The following is a 26,306-nucleotide window of genomic DNA, read 5'->3' on the forward strand; positions in this document are numbered from 1 at the left end:
TTCATACAGTTGCTCCACCTAGCTCTTACATTTTAATTCTTCCAAAGTCAGGCTTTCATTTATTTACTGAGAAATATATATTGAGCACCAAGTATGTGCCAAGCCCTAGTCTAAAAGCTGAAAATAGAGCCATAAATAACACAGATGAAGTTTCTGCTTTCATGGAAATTACATTCCAGTGTATTAGCATTGCTTTCTCTCTTTATATGCTTTGACAAAGTCAAGTATATTTTACAATTTAACCAAAATCTACTGACAAGTACTCCATGCGAAGCACCGTGCTGCTGAGACTAATGATACAGTTCTAAGACAGGGTTTTTGGCTTTAAAAACAACAATGATATTTTGAGAAATACAGAAATTTACACAAGCCTAGAGTTATCTAGACCAGGGGCCAGCAAACTCCAGTCCCTCAAATCAAATTCAGCCCACCGCCAATTTCTGTAAATAAAGCTTTACGGAACACAGCCACACTGCGAATTTTAGATGTTGTCATGTCTGCTTTCACACTACAAGAGGAAAGTTAAGCAGTCATAACAGAGACCATATGGCCCACACAGTCTAAAATATTTACAATCTGCCCCTTTACAGGAAGTGTGCTGACCGCTGGCACGGAGCAAAGAAAACATGAGAGGGTGTAATAGGAAGCTAGACAGATGAAAGGCCAAGCTACAAAAGCCTTTAATACTAATCTAAGAAGCGATATCTCTATCCCAAGGGCTAAAGGAAATCAGAGAAGGATTTCTAAGTAGAGAAGTAAATGATCAGAGTTGTATTTAAGACCTGTAATTCATTCTAGCAACAGAAATGAAAAGAAATTAGAGGAAGAGAAAACAACTTGATAAGTAAATTGGGTCAGAAGTAATGAAGGTCTGAAGTATAAGGATGGCACTAGAAATGGGGAGGAGGAGGCATACTAAAGAAGCAGAAGCAACAAGGCTTGAAGATCATAAGAATGAGTTGAGAATTATCTAACATAAATCTCAAATTCAGGCCTGGTGGAAATATTATACATCAAGATATGGGAATACATGAGAAGAAGCAGGTTTGAAGGAGGAAAATTATGAACACAGAATATAATAAGTACAAGGTACTTGTGAGCTATCCAGGAAAAGATGTTCAGTAAGTGAGTGAATAAGCAGCTTTGTGGCCTAGGAGTACCTTCTGGGATATAGACTTAGAAGGTATTACATATGCATTTAAGTGGTTAAAAACCACTAGGTCTGAATAAGGCTGCCTATAAAAATACATAGAATAGGTAAGGGAAAAAATATGGCCAAAAGATTCCATTAAAATACGATGAGAATTGATAACCAAGTTTAATGTAGGAACAATACAGAGCTGACCCCTGAATACCACAGGGGTTATGGGTGCCAGCCCCCAAGCAGGCAAAATCCATGTATAACTTTTGACTGCCCCAAAATTTAACTACTAATAGGCTAATGTTGACCCAAGCCTTACTGATAACAAAAACAGTCTATTAACACATATTTTATAGGTATTACATACTGTATTCTTATAGGAAAGTAAGCTAAAGAAATGAAAATGTTATTAAGAAAAAAATCCTAAGATTAAATACATTTACAGTACTGTACTGTATTTATCAATGCTGTATGTTTACATAGTCTGTTTACAAGATCAATCATCTGTCTGAAAGGGTGCGCACCACAGCTGCAGATTCAACCTGTGGCACATATCGAGCGATTCATCTTTTTCTTGTCATGTCGTGACTTCTCCCTGCTTCCTGGGAGCACTTCCAGCATCACTAGTGGGACTTCGTATGGGTCCCATGGCATTATTCAAGGTTTACAGTACCGCACTAAACACTATGAAAAATACATGAGAACCTCGAGAGATTACTTTTTACTGTGATACGCAATTTCCTGGAGACTAACTGCTCACTTGGAGATGATTAGCATCATGCAACATTTTAAGTGGGTACTTGCAACACAAGCTCACTGCAACAGCAACAGGTGGCTACAAAATTATTACCATAGTACAGTATTACCACAGCTACTTTATGCAGTTACTATTTAACACTACATCTTTATGATTGTTTACATTTCTCTTGACTGTGAATGTCACCATACACCATATGTAAGTTTTGATAAATGTTATTTTTTTATAATAGATTTGTGTATATTACATGGTAATAAAATAGAATTATATCTGCATATATTTTATGCATTCATGACATATCTAACTTTTTCTCAATATTTTTGATACTTCCAAGGTATGTGGTTCATCTGCAAGTTTCTTCATATTGTTGCCAATCTTCAAAAAAACATTTCTAATATATTTATTGAAAAAAATCTGTGTATAAGTGGACCCAGGCAGTAGAACCCTGTGTCGTTCAAGGATCAGCTGTACAAGCAGCATTCCGCATCCATGGGTTCTGCATACGGGGATTCAACCAACCACAGATAAAAAATATTCAGAAAAAAAAGGGATGGTTGTACTGTACTGAACATGTATAGACTTTTTTTCTTGTCATTCTCTAAACAATACAGTATGACAACTATTTATAGAGCATTTACATTGGAGTCTAGAGATGACGTGAAATACACAGGAGGATGTGCATAGATTATATGCAAATACTACGCCATTTCACATCAGGGACTTGAGCATTTGTGGATTTTGGTATCCAGGAGGGGTCCTAGAACCCAGCCTCCACAGATACCAAGGAATGACTGTGCAAAAATAAACTGTATTTCTATAGGCCAGGTGCAGTGGCTCATGCCTGTAATCCCAACACTTTGGGAGGCCAAGATGGGCGAATCACTGGAGGTTAGGAGTTCGAGACCACCTTGGGCAACATGGTGAAACCCTGTCTCTACTAAACATACAAAAATTAGCTGGGTGTGGTGGTAGACGCCTGTAATCCCAGCGACTCAAGAAGCTGAGGCAGGAGAATCACTTGAACCCAGGAGACAGAGGTTGCAGTGAGCGGAGATCACGCCACTGCACTCCAGCCTAGGGAACAGAGTGAGATTCTGTCTCCAAATAAATAAATAAATAAACTATATTTCTATATAATAGCAGTGAACAGTGAAAAAAGCTAACTAAGGTAGGAAATATATCTCAAACTTCAGACACTAGCGTACCTCTTTCAAATGATTTTTGGTATTTTAAAGGTATCATTTACATACCTCTTCATTTGTTCATTTATTTAAAGTTAGCACATAAAAGCTAAACAACTGTGCTTTATTATAACCACTACTCTCTGTGACACCACAGATTTTTTACACAAATTAAAAACATTTGTGCATGTAAAATGTAAAGCCATCATGTTGCCGTATTTGGGAGATACACAGTGAATGGAAAAAGATAAAATAATACCTAAAACGGAGTGACTTCCTGACTGCCAAGATGATGGCAGTGGTTCCTAACTGTGATATGGGGTGCAAGATGCCCCACACAGGTTTTACAAAGGCAGATATTCTTGAGTAAATGTGATGATATAGATTGTGTGCACTTATTACATGTCCCGGTTGAAACTGGAGTAGGAGTAGGGGGAGAGCTGGCAGCATCATATCAGCATCATATATGTGGTTTTGTAAAATATATGTATGCAAATATTATCTAGCTATGAATACATATAAAGAACAAACACATGTGTCAATTAGAAGATTCTTGGCAAAAGGAATTTAAGTATAAAGTTCTACTGGTAAGGGTCTCCTTACGGTAGACATGGAAAATCTAGGTACTTCAGCTAAATGTCAATACTATAACACTACTTTTGCTGTCTGTGCTTACTAAACAAACTTCTGATTACAATTGGGATTCCCACATAGGTCTATCAAGACAAGTGTCCTGGTCCATTTTATAGTTTTCAAAATAAAATATGATATTGGCTCATTGATGCTTTTTTCTTTACATAGATCTTTTAAGCTACGTTAGCCCCTAAGTGTGATATCCTCTCTGCACATTGACAAATTCAGTTTTCTGGGTCTTTGAAGTTTTCTGGATTAGAGTAACCTCGCTAAAGAGAAAACTGTTTCTCTCTGAGCATGAAATCTTGATAACATGAACCTGTGTTTTACTCATGTTTGTCACCCCTACCTGCAACAAGTGCCTAGTGGTCTGACTGGCATGTTATAGGCTTCCAAGGAAGTCAAAATAAACACACATGCATACACATGCTCACCCCATGCAGACAGACAAGAGAAGATGGATATCCAGTTCTGCTACTTCTACACCTGTGTCAACCATCAATCTTAGCTCCTTATGGGCCCAGGCCTGGCCTCACAGTACTTATTCGCCCAGTTTTTTTAGGCAGCTACAACCAATGGAAGGGAGATAGCAACTAAAATGAAATTTATTGCTATCCCTCATTAGGGCAACTTCAAAGCACGGAACATATCCTAGTCATTATCCCATTCATCCCATTAAATCTCCCAGAGCTTATAGCACAAGGATTTTTTTTTTTTTTACTTCCAATAAGTACAATATTTATTAAACATATCTTCAGTTGTTTTGTTACAAAGTGTGCAACAAATTACAATATTCTGCAGCCACAAATTATATGCAGAGCATGAAGAAACTATTAATCAGATAGTGTAATCTTTCCATTTATAACTCTACAAGGAAGAACTAGCAAATCAGATCTTACATATAACATCTCACTAAACTTTATGCATGGAAAGTGACAGACACTGCTTGTGCTGTTTGATACAAAATGGCTGAACTTCATCTTCAGAAGACTAAACCTGACATCTAAACATGCCAATATAAACATCAAAACAAAATATATTCTAACCAACCACGGGAAACAGTCTGGTATGAGGAAAGCAACAAGGATTACACACATTATTTTATAAACCAGCACACAAAGGTTTAAAACAGTTCTGAAAATGAAGTTAGCTGTCTTGAGTCAAGGGAATAAAAAAAAAGTCAGTATTGACCATTTACAATCTCTGACCTTTGTGGAGACGGTAAGAATCTGTTGTAGTGCAGCTACATACAGTACAATTCAGGCAATTTTGTTTTTTCACTTGGGTTCAGATTGCAAATTCATTGCTGTGAGAAAAGGACGGAGGCAAATTTTAGCAGCAACCTCCACCTGACTGCTTGACCGGAGTGCTCTGAATTTTAACATTGGACTTCTCAGCACCACCAGCTGTTGCTCCGGGACCCATTCACTTTTTAATCTCAGCTGCCATCGTCATGAAAGACTGTTCTACATTCGTTGCATTCTTAGCACTGGTTTCCAAAAACGGAATTCCAAGGGAATCAGCAAATTCCTTTGCTGTTGTGTAGTCTACTACTTTCTTTGTGGTCAGATCACATTTGTTCCCTACCAACAATTTGTTGACATTTTCACTGGCATAACGATCTATTTCCTGCAGCCACTGTTTATTATTGAAGGACTCCTGATCTGTCACATCATACACAACTATGATGCCATGGGCTCCTCTGTAATAACTGGAGGTGATTGTTCGAAATCTTTCCTGGCCTGCTGTGTCCCATATTTGAAGCTTGATTGTTTTCCCATCTAACTCTATAGTTCTTATTTTGAAATCCACACCAATTGTGCTGATGTAGCTTTCTGTATATGTATCATCTGCAAACCTAAGAAGAAGGCAAGACTTTCCAACCCTAGAGTCGCCAATCAGAAGTAACTTGAATAAATAATCACCATGAAATATTAGTCTCTCCTTCAAATTCTAAGATCAGGCCAGGTGCAGTGGCTCACACCTGTAATCCCAACACTTTGGGAGGCCAAGGCAGGCAGTTCACTTGAGGTCAGGAGTTCAAGACCAGTCTGACCAACACGGTGAAACCCCGTCTCTCATGATCTGCCCGCCTCAGTCTCCCAAAGTCCTGAGATTACAGGTGTGAGCCACCGCGCCCGGCAATAAAAATCAGCACAAGGATTTTTAACTGGAGGGGAGGACACCTGATCAAGTCTTTGAGGGCAGGACCTAGGTATGCAATTTTTAAAATTTTCAATAGGTAATTCTGCTATCCACACCTTGTTAAGAGTCATTGGCCTGGCACAGAATGTCAATAAAAGTACTAATGAATAAATTAACTTAGATTTCTTGGCGTTCTTGCCTGTTTCCTTCCCTCAACCCATAGCTGATGCTAAAGAACATAAGCTGAAGATTTAATTCCCTCTCGAGCCTTAGGGTGGATTTAAGCAACTCCACTGCAAAAACACAATATATTCAGCATCTACCTATATGGTTTATTCCACATCTACTTTTTATCCAGATTTAAATAACTATCCAGGTTCTGAAACCAAATTCCCAATTTCCATCCCAATACCAGCAATTTAATTTTTGAAGTCTTACTCAAACTTGTTCTCCCAGGAAAAGTAAGTCTTGTCTCTGAAGCCTGCTGTTGCCTGCCAGGTATCCCTGACAATGAATCTTTCCACAGTGCCTGCAAACTCTCCACCACAATTTTCCTCTGTTAAATGCTACATAGTAGTCTACAATGACCCTCCTTGGTGCTTGAAGAACTGTGGTCTGTGCCCAGTACAGTGCCAGAAAAGTGTGGTAAAGAAAGAGTTAATGACTTGCTTTGGGATTACACAGTTAGAAAGTAGAACAACCAAGAACAGAATTCAGGGCTCCTGTCTCCTATTCTAGTACACATTCTATTACATTAAAAAATGTTTTTAAAATTTTCTGTAGATATAAAACCAACTGTAGTAGTGGTTGCACAACTCTCTACATTTAGTAAAAATCAATAAATTATATACTGAAAATCAGTGTCAAACGGTCATCAAGGAAAGTGAACATGAGTGGCTTTTCAAAAAGCACAGCTTCTCCCAAGAAAGTAGGTATGTTCTCTGCCTTTTGACTTTGTTGAGATGTAAATTAGAGTCTAGAAGTAGCTACCTTCAAATACTAATTACCTTTTTGTAGCTATCAAGGAAATGTTGGAAATACAAAGCCACGTCAGATGTTGCTTATAAAAATTTTCAACAAAATTGAAAACAAAAATAGGAACAAAATCACAAAATTAAAAAAGTTATATACTACTGAAAGCAATAAGTGCCAATTAAAAATCTATACATAAAGTGTTCTATTTGAATCTAATTCATTAAGTGTTATTTGGGACTGTATGATTCCCAGATAGGGTGTAAACTCCTACAGGGCAGGTACTACATTTGAATCTCCACCAGCAAGCATAGTACCCACCGTGAACAAAAAGCTTAATGCCATCTCGTCTAACAGTGCAGAGATCAGAGAATCTTCTCAGCCAGAATTAGGCTGTAATCTCTGCTAAAACCAATGGAGCAAAGAGAACATTAAGAATACAAAAAAGATGGCAGCAAGGTGTTGGGGTAGGTTGAAGAAAGGAAGCAAGACTGGAATGAGACAGTCTGAGTGTTTAAGGATAAAATACATTAGGCTGTGAGTTAGGATATGTAAGAAAGAAAATAGTCAAAATCAGCATATTCATAGAGCTTATCCCAAAGCTTCTCAACTAATTTTTGTTTCATATTACCAAATTTACCATCTCAGTTTCACTTCTTCAACAATGCTCACAACATTAGACAAAACGATGAATTTCATACAACCCTGAGTTTGTATATTACCAATTTATCGAAATTCAACTCTGGCTGATTTTCTTCACATTTATAAAATCTTTGTGGATGATAAACATCACAGGCCCACATTACTGAAATAACTGAAAATAAACAAAAATGTGATAAATATTTCAGCTTCTTTCATTTAAAAAAAAAAGACCACATAATGGAAAATACAAACAAGCTAGCAAAATTTTCGTCATGTACAACAGGCCACTTACACATGCTCCTTGCTTTACAACAATCTTCATTCAGAAACAATAATGCAGTCATCCATCTCCAAACTGACTGCCACCAAGAGATGTATATGATTGTACAACCAACAAAAGGCCCTCTTTCTTTGGTTTGATAATATATCAAACTTTTCAGACATTCTTATTTAAATGGAGACTGTCCCTCAGAAATACCCTATTTTTGCTTAGATCCTGAGTCAAAAAGTAAACATCTTAAAAGTAATAAATATAATCTGACTTTAAGGAAATTTATCCCATAATAACTATTCAGTATGATCATTTCAATCCTACAGTCCCACTTACCTTCCTGAAATAATGCCAGGAAAAAAGAAATCAAATATTGACTCTTATAACAACTGAAGAGAGTGCAGTAGTCAGTATGAAACAAACAATCAAACAAAAACAGTCCAGCATTAAGATATAAAATACTCTTCTTTTAAAAGGGATGAGAGAAGAAAAAAAAAAAAAAACACAGAAATGTGGGGTATGAAGAAGAATACAAAATGGAAAAGGAGAAAAAAGGAAAAGTCAAAAGAAAGAAACATAAATTTTCTTCTCTACTCAAAAAATAAGAGTTATTTATTCAAGGTGCCCTCAGAGCCAGAGCTCATATACTATTTACTGCGGCTTTTACAAAGGTGTATACTACATATTCCTTGCTTTCAAGTATCTGATAGTCTAACTGGAGATATGAGATATGTGTCCATCTATTTGAACTACCATAACAAAATACCTGAGAGACTGAGTAATTTATGAAGAACAGAAACCTATTTTCTCACAGTTCTGAAGACTGGGAAGTTCACAAGGTGCGGTGAGGTTGGTTGTCTGGTGGGAGCTGCTCTCCACTTCCAAAATGGCACCTTGTTGCTGCATCTGCCAGGTGGGAAGACAACGCGTGGAGCCTCTTCTATGAGGGCCTTAAACGCACTCATGAGGGAGGAGTCCTAACGGCCTCATCATGTCTTAAAGGCCTCACCTCTTAATGCCATCGCATTGGCCATTAAGTTTCAACACACGGACTTTGGAGGGCAGATGTTCAAACTATAGAAGGATATATTCATGAAAACAGAAAACAATTAACAATAAAATATGGTATATTTAAATACTGCCCAATAGCAGTTACATATAAGATAATGAGTAGGTCCTTGTTACGTGTGGCGTGAACTAGTACCTGATCATCTACGAGTCACCCAGCCTCTAGTACCTCCCTATGGAATCAACATTCCTCAAAGCACAAATGATCGTATTTCATCAGCTCAAAAATTTGAGTCCCCTAAAGAATAAGCTGCCTCTTACCACTCCCAATTAATGGGCCTCGACCTGCCATTCCCATGTCCTATCTCCCACCACCACTATCACCTCCCTTGTCCTCAGACACACACTCTACAGTGTCAGCCAAGCTACACCACTTACAATTTCCCAAAACTATACCATGACTTCTTTTCCCTTGCCACTATTAACATTGTCACTTTCTCGAGAATGTCCATCATATCTAGATTGTATCCATTCACCAAAGCAAGTCCAAGCGCTACCTGCGATGCTTCTCTGCTCCTTCAAGCAAGTAGTAGCTCCCTATTTGGACCCCCATATCACTGTATCTGCATCCCTTTAAGGCGCTTGTTTTCTAGCTTGCATTCTAGTTCACATATATAGATTTTTAATATATTTTATATATGAAATATGTACATTTACATATATAATATGAATATATTTATATTATTTATATTTATATAATAAACATATAATATATATTTTAATACATGTGAAATACATTTTTATATATTATATATGTTTAGATACATAAATTATATATATATACACACACACACACACATAGAGCATTCAGAGAAAGAAATGTATTTTAGACATTAGTAAAATATATACGCATACACTGGATGGGCGTGGTGGCTCATGCCTGTAATCTCAACACTTTGGGAGTCCGAGGCGGGAGGATGACCTGAGGTCAGGAGTTCGAGACCAGCCTGGCCAACATTGTGAAACCCAGTCTCTACAAAAATACAAAAATTAGCCAGACCTGATGTCAAGTGCCTGTAATCCCAGCTACTCAGGAGGCTAAGGCAGAAGAATCACTTGAACCACGGAGGCAGAGGTTGCAGTGAGCTGAGATCACACCATTGCACTTTAGCCTGGGCAACAGAGTGAGACTCCATCTCAAAATAAATAAATAAATAAAATTTTAAAAATATATATATATATGAATACACACATATATTATTTCCTAAGAATATGAGATCTTAGGTCAGAATTGCTCTCCATCTTCACATCTCCCCCAACCCCTAACATGGTGCATTCCACAAGGCAAGCCACAATAAAGACGGTCACGGAAAGCAGGCCAGATAAAGATAGAATGGACTTTCCACCTCATCAATCATCCTAATACCAACAACTTCTGTAACTGAACACACACACTTTGTAAGAAACATATTCAAAAAGTATATGTATGTGCTGAGAAAGTGAGGTATTAATAACTACACTTTAAAACAACAAAATTAGCAGGGTGTGGTGGCTCATGCCCGTAATCTCAGCACTTTGGGAGACTGAGGTGGGTAGATTGCTTGAGCTCAGGAGTGCAAGATCAGCCTGAGCAACATGGCAAAACCCTATCTCTCCAAAATCAACAGCCAGGTGTGGTGGCGTTTGCCTGTGGTCGCACCTACTCGAGAGGCTGAAGTGGGAGGATCGTTTGAGCCCAGGAGGTTGAGGCTGCAGTAAGCCAAAATCATGCACTGGACTCCAGCATAGATGACAGGGTGAGACCCTCTCTCAAATAAATAAATAAAATAAAACCAAAAATTCAACTTGAACTAAACCCAAAAAGACTTTCAAGGAGGAAACCCTGCTTAAACAATAAAATGTGATCCCAAAGGAAACGTTAACATAAACAAGAGGTCACCCTCAACAGAAATCAAACTAGCAATCAGAGTGCCATGGGTACTGTATATGCACTGTCAAGGCTTGGCAAAATTCACAATAAAGAACTGAGCATGTCACAGCAAAACAAATTCTATCCCATTTCTAATAGCAAGATTTAAATTCAAGACTTAATGTGAAGCTAGGCACAGAAAATACAAGATCTAACATATTAAACATTGAAAGGCCAGTCTTCGTACAAGAATTCGACAAAAATAAAATCAAAATGGCATGATTTTATTATTGTAATATGTTTATTTTATAATCAAAAATGTTTTGTTGTAATAAATTGTGCAATTATTTGCAGCATATAGGATTACATTCAATACTATAAAATGTAAAGAACTCTAACTTCACATATAAACATTCAACTATATCCAAAATAAAACAGATGTCTATTATCATTTCAGATTACCTACTGTTAATATTTTTAAATTATTTTTAAATTTTTAATTTAATATTAAATATTTAATTTTTAAATTAAATTAATATTTTTAAATTTTTAAATTTTTAAATTTTTTTAGTTAGCCAGATTTTTGAAACTGATCATCAAATTTCTTAAGGATAAACAACTAACTCTTAAACAGAGCCACACAAATCAAAAGGAGTAAGTTAAAAGTATTATATTTATTCAATACTAAATAATAACTTTACCTATCATTTCCTGAATACCTACCATGTGCTGAATATTTAACCCTCAGAACACCTTGGGGCTCACTAAATATTCATTTCAACTCCCTTTTGTCTTTTTTTAAGAAAGATTTTTTAAAAAACTAAAGAGAACTTCTATAAGTGAAAAATATAACAATAAAATCTAAAATCACGATAACTAATTTAAACAGGAGGTGCAGCACAAAAGAATTTGTAATATAGGAAACATATCGGCAAAAATTAACCAGAATACAGATTTTTTCAAAATAAAATCATATGTATCAGTAATTTACTATATTTATAAAAGATCTCAAAAAGTGTTTCAAACTACTTTCTTCAGTAAGTACATGTATTTATACAGAAAAAATTAAAATAATATTTTACTTCTCTCTTTTCCACAAAAACAAAGTAGGGGGGGAAAGGAGAGAGGGAAAAAATTAAAGGTCATTCTAGGAGACCCTACATCTAGATAACAGAAATCCCAGAGAATTAAAAAGGAAAAAAAATGAAGAGGAAATAATCAAAGAAATAATTCAAAGAATTTTCTCAAAAGTGAGATTTTTTTTTTTTTTTTTTTTGAGACGGAGACTCGCTCTGTCACCCAAGCACTGGCCAGATCTCAGCTCACTGCAAGCTCCGCCTCCCGGGTTCACGCCATTCTCCTGCCTCAGCCTCCCGAGTAGCTGGGACTACAGGCGCCCGCCACCTCGCCCAGCTAGATTTTTGTATTTTTTAGTAGAGACGGGGTTTCACCGTGTTAGCCAGGATGGTCTCGATCTCCTGACCTCGTGATCCGCCCGCCTCGGCCTCCCAAAGTGCTGGGATTACAGGCTTGAGCCACCGCGCCCGGCCAAAAGTGAGATTTTTGACTATCCAAAGTGAAGGGCCAGCATTGTGGATATTAGTAAACCTACGCCAAGTCATAACATTGTCAAATTTCAGAACACTGGGGAAAAAAAGAAAATCTTACATTCCAGAGAGAAAGAAGACAAAAAGCAGAGAAAGAAAGAAACATGGTTTTATACTACAATGACATTCTCAAGAGCAACACTACTAGAAGCTAGAAGAAAATAGAACAATACCTTCAAAATTTCATAGAAAAAGTATTTCCATCCTACAATTCTATTCAGTCAAACGATCAATTAAGTGCATGAGGATAAAATGAAGCCATTTTCAGATATGCAGGGCTTCAAAAAAATGTATTTCCCATGTACCATTTCTCAGGAAGTTACAGGAGGTTGTGACCCACCAAAACAGTTAAATAAACCAAGAAAGAAAAAAAAAAAATCTAAGGAACAGGTCATGCAAACAAAGAGAAATAGGGAAGCAATCTTCTGCATAACGGTGAAGTGAAATTCCAAGACAATAGCTATGTGGCAGGTGTTAAATCCAAACTGGAGCAGTTCAGAAAGTTCTGAGATCTCCATCCATGGCCGTACTACACTGAATGTACCTGATCTTGCATGATCTCAGAAGAAAGTTCTGAGACCTCTTCAAGATGATCAAACAGCACACCTAAAAGGAGGTTTACACTATGGAGGTGGGTTTAGGGGAAAATCTGTGATAAGTACATTTCAAAACGTGGCAAATTAAAAAGAATTATTAACTACAAGGAGAATAAACAAGTAAGAAGTTACCAGGTGGGTCTTCCTATAGCATACAAAGCCCTGCATGATTCAGCACTCACCACGCTCTCTTTGACCTCACCTTATTACTCTGCATCACAATCTGCTTCAGCCTAACTAGCTTCACTGCTGTTCCTAAAAATGCCAAACACACTTCCATCTCAGGGCTTTTGCTCTGGCTATTCCTGCTGCATAGAATACTCTTCTCCCAGATACCTAAAAACTACTAATACCCTTACCTACTGCAGGTCTTTGCACAAATGTCACTTCCTCAATGAGGGTAATGTGGCCACCGTATTTCAAACTAGAATTTGCACCCTACTCTCCCAGCCTTCCACTCTCCATCTCTGATTATTTTTTCCCATAATACTTAGCTCCTCCATACTTTATATTCATTGTTTGTTGTCTGTCATTCCCTCAAAAAGTTCCAGGAGGAAGATACACCCTAAGCACCTGGAACAGTATGTGGCACAGAGTAGGAAATCAATACATGCTTGTCGAATGAAAAAATGAATAAATAAAAATGGAAAATCATTGAAATCATGAAATACTATACAAGCTTCTTGTCTTACCTATAAGTATCATCTACATAACCATAATAATCATACTATAGGCTGGGCACAGTGGCTCATGCCTGTAATCCCAGCACTTTGGGAGGCCAAGGCGGGCGGATCACGAGGTCAGGAGATCGAGACCATCCTGGCTAACACGGTGAAACTCTGTCTCTACTAAAAACACAAAAAATTAGCCGGGCGTGGTGCTGGGCGCCTGTAGTCCCAGCTACCCGGGAGGCTGAGGCAGGAGAATGGTGTGAACCCAAGATGCGGAGTTTGCAGTGAGCCAAGATTGTGCCACTGCACTCCAGCTTGGGTGGCAGAGTGAGACTCCATCTCAAAAAAAAACTATAAAATTATGATATAACAGGATTTAACATATGATATAACATAACAGGAGAACAAAGTGAAAGTTCTTTGTGTATACGTGTGGTAGAGTAAGAAAACTAAATATCCTTCTTCCACAAAGGGAAGTAAATAAACATTGTGTAAAATTGGAATCAAGAAGTACAATGTAAGCTTTTGATTTAAATGTATGAAAACAATCAAAACAATCAATTAAAATAGCTAAAAGTGGTTACCTTTGGAAAGCAAGAGGTTGGGTGGAGGAGTCAGTTTTTAAAATTAAACACTTAAAATTATGTGCAAATACAACTCATAAAAATAAAACGTAAATATAAGAAAAAAATTTTTTTAAAGTCACGTCTTGATAAAAAAATACTCATTATGCATATAATAGACTAAGAATTAATGTCAACAACAAACCCCCTATCAAAAGACAAGAAACAAAACCAGCATTTCATAGATGAGAAAACATGAATGACCAATAACATATGAAAAGCTACTCAGTTTCATCAGTAACCAGGAAAGTACAAATTAAAACCAGAATGACATATCCTTTTGCACCTACCAAATCAGCAAATATTTAAAAGTCTCACGCCATCAAGAGTACTACTGAGAATGTGAAACGAGAGACATTTTCATAAGCTGCTGATGGGACTGTACACTGGTTCAAATACTCTGGAAAACATTTGACATTATCTAGTAAAGTTGAAGATGTACTAACCTGACAATCCAGCACTGCCACTCCCAATTATACATCCTACGGAAACTTTTGGACATATATATCAGAGGAATGCATAATTATTTTTACCACAGTACTATCTTTACAACAAAAAAATTAGAAACAAACCAAATTTTAATCTACAGGAGAATGAATAAATATGTTGCAAATTATTTGCAAAATGAAATGTCCTAAAGAGTAGTTAAAAATGAATAAACTAAAGCAAAACACGCACCAAAAAGCAAGTCACGAAGTGAGAGCTGTGATGTCTTCCGTGTGATTGATTCCATTTACATGAAGTTAAAACAGCAAAACCAAATATGAACAAGTGATAAAACTATAAAGAAAGCAAGAAAATCATATACACAAAATTCAGGACAGTAGTCATCTCGAGAACGGAGACGACGGGATCAGGGAAGAACACAAGAAGGACTTCAGTGTATATGTGTGTGTGTGTGTGTGTGTGTTCTTTTGTAGTATAAAAATTTCATAATAATAAAGTCCTGAACTAAACACAGACATACGACTGTATAGAATACCAACTTGCATACATTTCCAATCAAAAAGACTTAAGTATACTGAGAGTCCAAGTTAAGGACTTGTCAACAAACACAGAGTAAGTCTCAAAATTCAAAAACTCAAGTTAGGTTTGTCTTACTCAAACTTTGATACTCTTCCCATTTATGAAACCAAACATTTAGCTTGGGTATCCTATAAAAAGTATGTGACTTCTGTTCTCAAGTAACGAAATTAAAGGGGAGAAATCACTGGAAGTAGAAAATGCCATAAGGTTTCTAGTAACCCTCAACGTAGATGAAATACATAGGGAAGTGGCATATGTGAATGACGGGACACAGATGTTGGAAGGAACTGTGCAATATCAGTGCAGCCATTACTACCAAGGAGAGAAAGAAGGGAAGTAGCATCTACTGAGGCCACTCTGTGTGAGGGCACTTTATATATAGTACTAGTTCTCTCACTAATTCTCTGAGTTAGGTATCATACTCATTTTACAGATGAGAAAAATAAGGTCCAGGGGGTTAAAAGAGGAGAAGAAATTCCTCAGTGAATATTCCCAGTGCCCCATCTAGCTCAGAAGAGCTCAGTGAGCCAGATGGATAAGCATGAATAATCAGATGACAACAACAGTATAGATATTAAAGATAACTATGCACAAGAGGAGAAAATTAAGAAGTCAACATAAGAATCAGAATAGTTTATTCTATCTGAATCTATGCCAACATTTCTATGTCCACCTAATATTCCACTAAATATGAGAACAAATAGTTACTTACCTGTGACCAGGGTGGTAAATAGCTGTGTTGATTCCATGAGGATAATGACTACTGAAGCTGAAACAGTGACTTTCTTGGTAGCTCTGATTTGTTCCAACACTAAATTTAAGAAGGTAAGTAAGAAGTAAATACCATTAAACCACAATGAATATCACTAAATACCCAATAAAGTGTTTAGAATTTAAAAGACAGACAATACCAAATATTGCTGAGGATATAAAACAACCAGAACTCTGATACGTTATGAGAAGGTAATTGATAAAACCATGTGGTAAAAAGTGTAGTTTTTTATAAAAATAAACTACATCTCCCCTATGACCCAGCAATCCCACGTGAAGATAATGACCCAAGAGAAATGAAAATGTATATCCATAAAGACTTGTACAAGAATGGTTGTAACAGCATTATTTGCAGTGGCCCAGAACTGGAAACAAGGTTCTATCAATAGAAGAATGGATTTTTAAAATCATGAGCTATTCATACAATAAAATACTAATCATCAATAAAAAGGAATAAACTAGTGATATATGTAAAAATATGAATGAATCTCAAAATATGATGAATGAAGGAAGACTTAGACAAAAGAGTACATACTACAGTCATTCCTAGGCATCCTTGGGGGACTGGATCCAGGATGCTCAGAGGATAACAAAACCTGCAAATGTTCAAGCCCTTGACATAAAATGGCATAGTAGGCCAGGCGGGGTGGTTCAGGCCTGTAATCCCAGCACTTTGGGAGGCCGAGGTAGGCGGATAATAAGGTCAGGAGATTGAGACCATTCTGGCTAACACGACGAAACCCTGTCTCTACTAAAACTACAAAAAATTAGCCAGGCGTGTTGGAGGGCACCTGTAGTCCCAGCTACCTGGGAGGCTGAGGCAGGAGAATGGTGTGAACCCAGGAGGCGGAGCTTGCAGTGAGCCAAGATCACTCCACTGCACTGCAGCCTGGGTGACAGAGCAAGACTCCATCTCAAAAATAAATAAATAAATAAAAATAAAATAATAAAATAAAATGGCATAGTATTTTCATATAACCCGCACATATCCTCCTGTATACTTTGAACAATCTCTAGATTCCTTATAATACCCAAGACAATGTAAATGCTATGTAAATAGTTGTTATGCTATATTGTTCAGAGAATGACAAGAAAAAGTCTTGTCATTCCACAGTTGATCAAATCTACAAATGCAGAACCCACACATACAGAGGGATGACTGTGTATTATTCCATTAACAAATTTTTAGAATGGGCAAAATTAATCTGTGATTTGAAAAAAATTTAAACACTAGTTGTTCTGGGAGTGGGTATGGAAAGAGACTTATTGGGAAGGGGCATGAGAGAACTTTCTAGTATGATGGTAATGTTTTGTATCTTGACAGAAGTTTGAATTGCACAAATGTACACATTTGTCATAACACACTAGCTGGTACAATTAAGATGTATCCATTTCACTTTATGCAAATTTTACCTCAAAATGAAGAAAACTATAAGCAAATATTAAACTCTAATTAATAATATGCATGCTAAAGCATTTGAGTACTGATATCTCCAAGTCACTATGAAATGATTAATAGCTGGATTGAGGGGTAGATATATGAATAGAAATATGATATAGCAAGCACAGTAAAATCCTAATTGTAGAATCCTAGTGGAAGTAATAGGTGTTCACCACACCACTCTTTCAACTTCCCTATTATATTTGCAATTTTTCATAATAGACAGAAAGGAAAAAAAAGAAATACCAAAATCTGACATTAAACCAGAGAAATAAATATTTCAAGTATGGCTTCCCAAAGTACATTTTTACCTTACAAGGTAACTTCTAAGTTCTCCTCGGTAATTGATGACCAGGAGTTCTGCAGACCACTGTGCACTTGCTTTATATTCTAAAAAGATCAACCCAGCAATGGCATAGCTTAAGTCACCTATAAAATTAGATGCCTACAGAAGAGGAGGAAATTAAGTTACTAAAAAAGAACTAGATAAAAGTTGACACATTCATAATTAGAGAATATCTGATATACTGGTTTCAGGTACACTTTATGTAAGATAACTTCAGAATTGCTCTGTATACTCAAGAATCATGCAAGTCAGAATGCCTAGATCTAGACACCCAAATCTAGACCATCCCTCTCAGACACAGGCTGAAACCACAGCAGTCCCTTTGAAGAAGATGTTCACCTACATAGTAAATTTCTATTCAGATTTTATGTCAATTACAGAAAAAAATAAAGATAATGCCACCATTCAGCCTCTAAAAACTCTAAGAACTTGTTTAAAGATAGAAGTTTCCAAATGTTAACTTCCGCTGCCAGCAATAGCATGTGGTAAAAAAAAAAAAAAAAAAAAAAAGTCTCCAGTTTCCATTTGCCTAATCAGCAACCTAAAGGAAACGACACATAAAATACTCACTCAACGTTAACCTTTCTCCATTAACTAAATACCAGGCTAAACTGCTAAAGATTTGAAGGCCTGGCCAGGCGCGGTGGCTCAAGCCTGTAATCCCAGCACTTTGGGAGGCCGAGACGGGCGGATCACAAGGTCAGAGATCGAGACCATCCTGGCTAACAGGGTGAAACCCCGTCTCTACTAAAAAATACAAAAAACTAGCCGGGCGAGGTGGCGGGCGACTGTAGTCCCAGCTACTCGGGAGGCTGAGGCAGGAGAATGGCATGAACCCGAAAGGCGGAGCTTGCAGTGAGCTGAGATCCGGCCACTGCACTCCAGTTTGGGCAACAGAGCGAGACTCCGTCTCAAAAAAAAAAAAAAAAAAAAAAGATTTGAAGGCCTGTACACCTTGGGAAGCACACAAAATAAAGCTTATAAAGCTTATCACCCATGAAGGGGATTCGAATACGCCAACCCAAAATATGCCACTTTGGCATAAGGATTATTTTGAGTTGAAAGCAACTGAGAATCAACAGATGCAGGAAAAATTCTTTGCCCTCCCCTTAAATGCCTAAAAACAAGGCATAAATTTGTCTTTGTGAAAGTGCTCCTCAGTACCAGAAGGAGGAGATGGATTCATCCCTGGAGACCGGAAGTCATACCAAGATGAGTCTGTGCAAACAGACTTTATTAAAATCCCTTTCTTCCATGAATTTGTCCCATGCATTTCTTAGTCACTTTCCCACAACTTACCCCCTGAAAAAGCCAAAATTCCCTTTCCTTTGTCTAGTCACGTCTCAACAATTTATATTCCTTTATTAAAAAGGTATGTAAGACTGGACGGGGTGGCTCACATCTGTAATCCCAACACACTGAAAGGCCAAGGTAGAAGGACCACTTGAAGCCAGGAGTCCAAGACCAGCCTGGACAGCAAAGCAAGATCCTGTCTCTACAAAAAGTTTAAAAGATTAGCCAGGTGTGGCTTCACTGTGATCACTATCATTACACCACTGTGCTCCAGCCTGGGCAACAGCAAGACTCTATCTTTAAATAAAAGAAAAAATGGTATATAAGCCTGAGTCTAACCACTTCTTTGAGCTTTCACGTCTTTTCTGAGAAGCTCCCTGTACATGTAAAAACATTAACATCAATAAAAACTCTACAACTTTTCTCCTGTTAATCTGTCTTTTGTCAATTTAATTTGCAGGCTCCTACTGCTAAATTTAAGCAGGCAGAGAAAAAGTTTTTCCTCCCAAACCCCCCTGAATGGTTCCTCATTGTCTAGAACCACACAGTAAACACTTAATGCATGGCTAGTCCAAACTGAGATATGTCATAAACATAAAAATACACACCAAATTTCAAAGATTTAAAATCAAAGAAAGAGCATAAAATATCACATTAATAATGTTTTATATTGATTACATGTTGAAATAATATTTTGGATATACTAGATGATATAAAATATAGCATTAAATAAATTTCACCTGTTTCTTATTTTAGTTTCTCATTGTTAAATAAACTTCACCTGTAGTTATCATATTTGTGACCAAATATAAAATTACATTTGAGCACACATACAGCTCGCATTGTATTTCTTTTAGCCAGAAACAGTCTAGAAAATAAGAACCCAGATTCCTTAGTTTGGCTAAGATTCCCAGAATGTGAGCACAACACACATTTTTAGTTTCTCCACTCATTATTTCTGAAAAAAATCATTCTCTATATCATTGGTTTTCAACCCTAGCTTCTCACCAGAATCAGCTGAAAAGCTTATGAACAATATTAATACCCAGGCCCCACACAGATCACATGAATCACAATCTCTGTGAGTAGCGCCTGGGCAATCTGGTAATTCGTTTTTTTCTTTTCCTTATAAAGCTCCCCAGGTGATTCTAAGATACAGCCAGAGTGAGAACCACTGTTCTAGCTGACCCTGTATCTTGTTCAGTTGATGAAGAAGGATACAAACTAAAAAGCATGAGATTCCTAGAAGAAACACTATTAACAGAATTGTCATACAAAAGTCATTTTGTTCCCACTCAATCTTAGTTTTCTAGACAAAATGAGAACAACATCTGCCCAACCTACTCAAAGGGCTGCTGTGAATATAAAATCATAATATATATCAAAGGCATTAATAAAGAATAAACTAGTACACAAATACAAATTACTACTACCATTTGTTTTTCTCTACTCTCCTTTTCAATTTCTATTTCCTGTAAGGTAACAAATTCCAACTCCTCTTGAAGTTGTTCCTGTTGCGACAGACCGCTGACTTCTTTCCATCACTAGAGCTTTATAACAACTTTCTGTACCTATATTTAGTGTTTACTTACTACCACGTGGTTTACATCTGGATAGTGTATCACAAAATACAAGGAATAAATATTGCATGTATATAGATTTCTAACTAGGTTCTGGGCATCTTAAGTCCACAGCTTATTATTCTGATTTATATTTGTATTATCCTCCCCTTCACCCTCTTTTATTCAAGTACCTATACATACATGACATTGAAAAAACTATGTTTTCAATTTAAGCTATGTACATACCGGGGAAATGACAAAGAGTTCACTTCCCATGAGATCAAACACCCTCACAGTTCCTGTGCTTTCAGCATAGGCCAGTAGGGTACAATCATAACTCCATGCTACCCGTCTCCACTGGGGTTTCGGGTCTTTCGGAACTAGAACGAAAGAGACAAGAGGTGCTTTTAACAATATATTACAAAGACAGTTAACGCTTTTAGTAACTGCAACTAAAGTAAGTATTCAAGTATAATAATTACATCATCTCCTAAGGATCTCTAATAATGCTTCCCTCAATAAAAAAGAGCAGTTTCCAGAAACACACTTCAAGTAAGAGTGGGAAATACAAACCACTGCCAACTATGCCCTATTTATTTTAGAAGCAAAGTCTACTGATGCATGGTCTGATGAATGCTGAGCAGCTCCTGGTCTGGTAAAGGCCGAGTAATAATACACCACAAAATACCTGTAATATTGAGAGAGATCTAAAGCATACAAAATGGGCAGACAATATTAACAATTCTAATCCAATGAGTTTCGCTCCTCTAAAAGCAAAAAATAAAAATTGCAATTTGATCTTTTAAATACATCAAATACAGATGCCAAGATACAAATTGGGACTACACTAACATTGTATTAGAAAGGGGAGGAATATATACACATATACATACACACATATACATACACACATATACAGAAAGAGGCAAATCAAGGATTCATGAGTCAATCACACAATTTCAAGATTTTGATAACACCTTAATAATTCTAATAACTCAACAACTGAACTTTTTTCTGTTCTGAATTTTCAGTAAAATAGAGAGAAAGGCTACCAGCTGCAAAAGAAGAAAAAGAGGATAGGAAACTCTAAGTTAGATTTGTTTGAGGTTTTTTATTGTTTTGTTTTGTTTGCTTCGGTTTCCTCTTATTGAAATTTCAGAACTGAAGAGTCAGGTAGACAGATAAGTGTTCTTCCTTTCCCAACAAGAATTCAAAATGATCAGGAGATTCAAGGTGACACCTGGAGTCAAGAGTAGAACAAAACCCAGAACATCAGCATCCTGTCTTCCCACGCAGTGCAGGTGGCATTACAACATGCCGCCTCTCCACCAGGGCCTTACAACTGCCTCAAAAATGCTCCAGACATGTATGGCCTTCTCTTGATGCCTCTGCTACTATCCCAGCTCAGGTCTCATCATCTCCTGCTTGGCCTACTAACAGGTCTTCCGCCATCTGTCTCCTCCCTTCTATTCCTTCCTCCATACTGTCAAAATGATATCTTTCTAAAATAACAAGATAAGCAGATCACATTCTTCTGCCACTTTAACATCCCTGAAGGTTCTCCATTTCCAACAGAATCAAGTCCAAACTCCTCAATATATATGAAAGGCCCTTCACAAAAGGCCCCATTGTAGCTTTCCAGTTTTGCCTTCTACCACTTCCTCTGTCATATACCTAATAACCCACTCATACCACGCCAACCTGGCAAATGAGCAAACATGTGCCTTTTTTTTTGAGACAGAGTCTCACTCTGTCGCCCAGGCTGGAGTGCAGCGGCACAATCTCAGCTCACTGCAACCTCCATCTCCTGGGCTCAAGCAATTCTCCTACCTCAGCCTCCTGAGTAGCTTGGATTACAGGCATGTGCCATTACGCCTGGTTAATTTGTTTGTATTTTTAGCAGAGATGGGGTTTCACCATGTTGGCCAGGTTGGTCTCGAACTCCTGACCTCAGGTAATCTGCCTGCCTCAGCTTCCCAAAGTGCTGGAATTACAGGTGTGAGCCACCGTGTTCCGCCCATATGTGCATTTTATACATATTGCTGCTCTACCCAGGCTGTTCATCTCCACTCTTACTCATCCTTCCAGGTCTAGTTTGTTACCCCCTCCTTCCTTGACACTCTTGAAACTGGCTGCTCTGTGACCCCAAATATTCTGTACATACTTCTTGCATAGCATTTATCACATCATATTATTGTTTACATAATTATTTGCCCCACAAGTCTCTGAGCTCATTGAAATCAGAAACAATGTCTTATTCAACATTCTATTCCCAGGATCTGGAACACAAAGTGATTAACGTTTCACTAATGAGTGACACCTATGTCTCTCAGAAAAAAATTGTCTATTAACACGGCAAGGTAATGGTAAGGACCATCCCTCCAGGACTACCAATGAAATGTGAATTCTATAACGGAAGTCATCTATCTACCTAAAAGAAATAATGTGTAGAGTTCAGACTTCCCTTTACTTCTGTAATATACATTCTGGGAATACATGGGGAAAGTATACCAGACATCACGAGTTTCTTCATTTTGATTATTGATCAACAGGTTAAAAGCACACAAAAAAATCCCAGAGAGGTCATTCATCATGGATAAGTCTAATTAATTTTATTAAAGCCTAACAAGATACTGCATATACTCTGGAACAGCCATTTTTGTAAGTGGGAATAATTTTTTTTAAAAAATCAGTTCCCTGTCTTTAGACTGCTAAAATAAAAAACCAAACTTCAAAGCAGACATAGGTGCAAAATAACAAAAGAATAAAAAACTGGCAAATGCACAGATGCTACATAAAAACCAGCAAGATGACAATTTTGCCCTGAAAAATATTTATGTGCTAAGGAAACCCTGCCATGTGATAAGAGATTTTTCCTCTTATTTCATTTTGATAAGATAAATAGATTCTATGCACTACACTGCATCTGCAAGGGATTTGCTTTTACTATTACTTCTCGTTACAACCAGTAACTCCAGAAAACTCAGCATGTGTTTTGACCCAGATAAAAATATATTTTCATTACAAGATAAGGTCTCACATAACAATGTGGAAATAAAGACGTTATCACTGGATTTTTCCAGTTGCTCGTGTGGCTTGGGAAAGAAATGAACAGTACAGATTTTTACAAAGCAGGTGTCAATGAAGTTGTCTGAAAAGTATGCAAAAAACACTGATGGTAAAAGTTAACTAGCAAATTGACAACTGACATGTGCACGGTGAAAAAGTTTACACCCCACTGATAATGTCATCAGCTGTAGCTCCTCAAATCCGCCCAGTTGCCAAGCTCTTTCCCACCTCAGCGCTTTTGTGGATGCTATTTTCTCTGCCTGGAATGCTCTTTCTCTAAGACTCCACTGGCTTTTTTTCATCTTTCAAGCTTCACTTTAAATAGCGCTTCCTTAGAAGGCATTCTGTCACCACCCTAAGTAGCCTCTAAGCCCCATTATTTTTCACCAGTCCAATGATTTCATGTCCTTCACAGCTCTTACACCAAATAATTATACATTTGTTTGTTATATCAGTCCGTTTTCATGCTGCTGATAAAGACATACCTGAGACTGGGCAATTTACAAAAGAAAGAGGTTTAATTGAACTTAGAGTTCCACATGGCTGGGGAAGTCTCACAATCATGGCAGTAGGCAAGGAGGAGCAAGTCACATCTTACATAGATGGCAGAAGACAAAGACAGAATGAGGAAGATGCAAAAGCAGAAACCCCTGATAAAACCATTAGATCTCGTGAGACTTATTCACCATCACGAGAACAACATGGGTGAAACTGCCACCCATGATTCAATTATCTCCTACTGGGTCCCTCCTGCGACAGCGGGAGTTATGGGAGTACAAATCAAGATGAGATTTGGGTGGGGACACAGAGCCAAATGATATGATTTGTCAGACTTTTTATTGTCTGCCTTATTTGTTAATCTATAAATTCCAAAATATCAGGAGCTGTGTCCATTTTGTTCATAATGTTTATGACCAGTGCCTAGTACTCTGGTGGGACATAACAAACACCCAAATTCTCAAGGAGCAGACTTCAGTCCAGTGCCCATTTACCCAAACTAGAAATGGAAATGAGCAAGGATTTAAAAATAATAAACACTGGGTTCTCGTCTCAGTGCTACCACAAGACACCTGGGTATGACCCTGGGTATGGCCTCAGTTTCCTCATTTTCATAGTGAATTCAATGAACAATCTCTCATATATGTACATTCTTTACTTCCAAGTTAAGAACCAGTGAGCAAGGGCAAACTAGAGGGAATGGAAAGACATCAGAGAAGCCAAATATGTAAATGTTTAATAGTGTCACCAGAAGAACACAAGAGAAAAACCTTAACAATTATACAATAAGAAAGACCTAAATATAAGAAATTCTGACTTTATAAAGAAAAAAGTGACAAATAGTGGATGAAGGGAGGGAGGGAGGAAGGAAGGAAGGTGGGAAAGAGGGAAGGAGGGAAGGAGGAAAAGAGGAAAAGGAGGAAGGGAGGAAGGGAGGAAGGGAATTCTCTATGGAAAAAGATGCCACAACAAATTTAAAATAAATCAATTGTGTAAAAACAATAGCCATAAACTTTGCAAATTTGAAGAAATCTACAAAACTGCTTATCTAGAAGCTTAATGAACTCAAAGCAGGATAAACTCGAAAGCCATCAAGGCACATGATAATCAATGTCTGACAAACAATAATAAAGAGAAAATTTTAAAGCAGACAGAGGAAAGACAGACACCTTATATCTAACAAAACAATAGCAATGACTCCCAATTTCTTGTCAAAAACAAAACAATGACATCTTTAAAGAGCTGAAAGAGCCAGGCTCAATGGCTCATGCCTGTTATCCCAGCACTTTGGGAGGCCAAGGCGGGCAGATAACAAGGTCAGGAGTTCGAGACCAGCCTGTCCAAAATGGTGAAATCCCATGTCTACTAAAAAATACAAAACTTAGCCAGGTATCGTGGTGCACGCCTGTGATCCCAGTTACTTAGGAGGCTGAGGCATGAGAACTGCTTGAACCTAGGAGGTGGAGGTTGCAGTGAGCCAAGATCATGCCACTATACTCCAGCCTGGGTGACAGAGCAAGACTCTGGTTGGCCAAAAAAAAAAAAAAAAAAAAAACTATATCCAATACCTGCACTATATCCAAGAACCAAATTCTTTTAAATGTGAAACATTCATGAACACAGAATATATGCTAGGCCATAAATCAAGCCTCAATAAATGAAAACGGTTAAATGTTCTTGTTTATGTTCTCTGGCAACAACAGAATTAAATTAGATGTAATTAACAAAAAGATGCTTATATTAGAATAGGCTTAAATGTTTATATATGAAAAAAGGTTTAAATTCAGTAATCTAAATTTCCACCTTCCATCTACAACAATGAGAGCAAATTAAATCCTGCATGGGGAAGAAAGGAACTAATAAGGGCAAAAATCAAGGTAAGGAAAAAAAGAAATCCACACAATCCAAAATTTGTTTCTTGAAGAATATTAATAAATGGACAAAACTCTGGCCTGACTGATTTAAGAGAGAAATACCAAGTACAAATCTCAAAACCAATAGAGGGGACGTCAGTACAGATCCTACAGACAGAAGGGTACTAGCGAATATTATAAACATTAAGCAAATAATTTCTACAATTTAGGGAAAAATTCCACAAAAACTAAAATAAAAGTAAACTAAAATTTTAAAAAGCCTTATTAATT

General features: G+C 37.3%; 1 protein-coding gene and 1 pseudogene across 3 annotated transcripts in view; both read right to left on the reverse strand.

The window, feature by feature from the left end:
- The window catches only part of NBAS (NBAS subunit of NRZ tethering complex), a 459,930-nt gene that overhangs the window by 417,762 nt on the left and 15,862 nt on the right, over window positions 1-26,306 (reverse strand). For both annotated transcript variants that reach the window (XM_030921163.1, XM_010354668.2), the window contains exons 7-9: window positions 20,842-20,975; window positions 17,706-17,839; window positions 15,895-15,993 (exon numbers count right to left, since the gene is read on the reverse strand). In XM_030921163.1, coding sequence (XP_030777023.1) covers window positions 15,895-15,993; window positions 17,706-17,839; window positions 20,842-20,975 — 367 coding nt within the window. The remainder of the gene's footprint in view (window positions 1-15,894; window positions 15,994-17,705; window positions 17,840-20,841; window positions 20,976-26,306) is intronic.
- LOC115894293 lies at window positions 4,928-9,108 on the reverse strand (annotated as a pseudogene). Its single transcript, XR_004054393.1, has 3 exons — window positions 9,072-9,108; window positions 7,552-7,643; window positions 4,928-5,665 (listed from the first exon to the last, which is right to left on the reverse strand). The product of XR_004054393.1 is annotated as a ras-related protein Rab-1A pseudogene (transcript).

The sequence above is a fragment of the Rhinopithecus roxellana genome, chromosome 17 (assembly GCF_007565055.1).
Source record: "Rhinopithecus roxellana isolate Shanxi Qingling chromosome 17, ASM756505v1, whole genome shotgun sequence".
NCBI lineage: Eukaryota > Metazoa > Chordata > Mammalia > Primates > Cercopithecidae > Rhinopithecus > Rhinopithecus roxellana.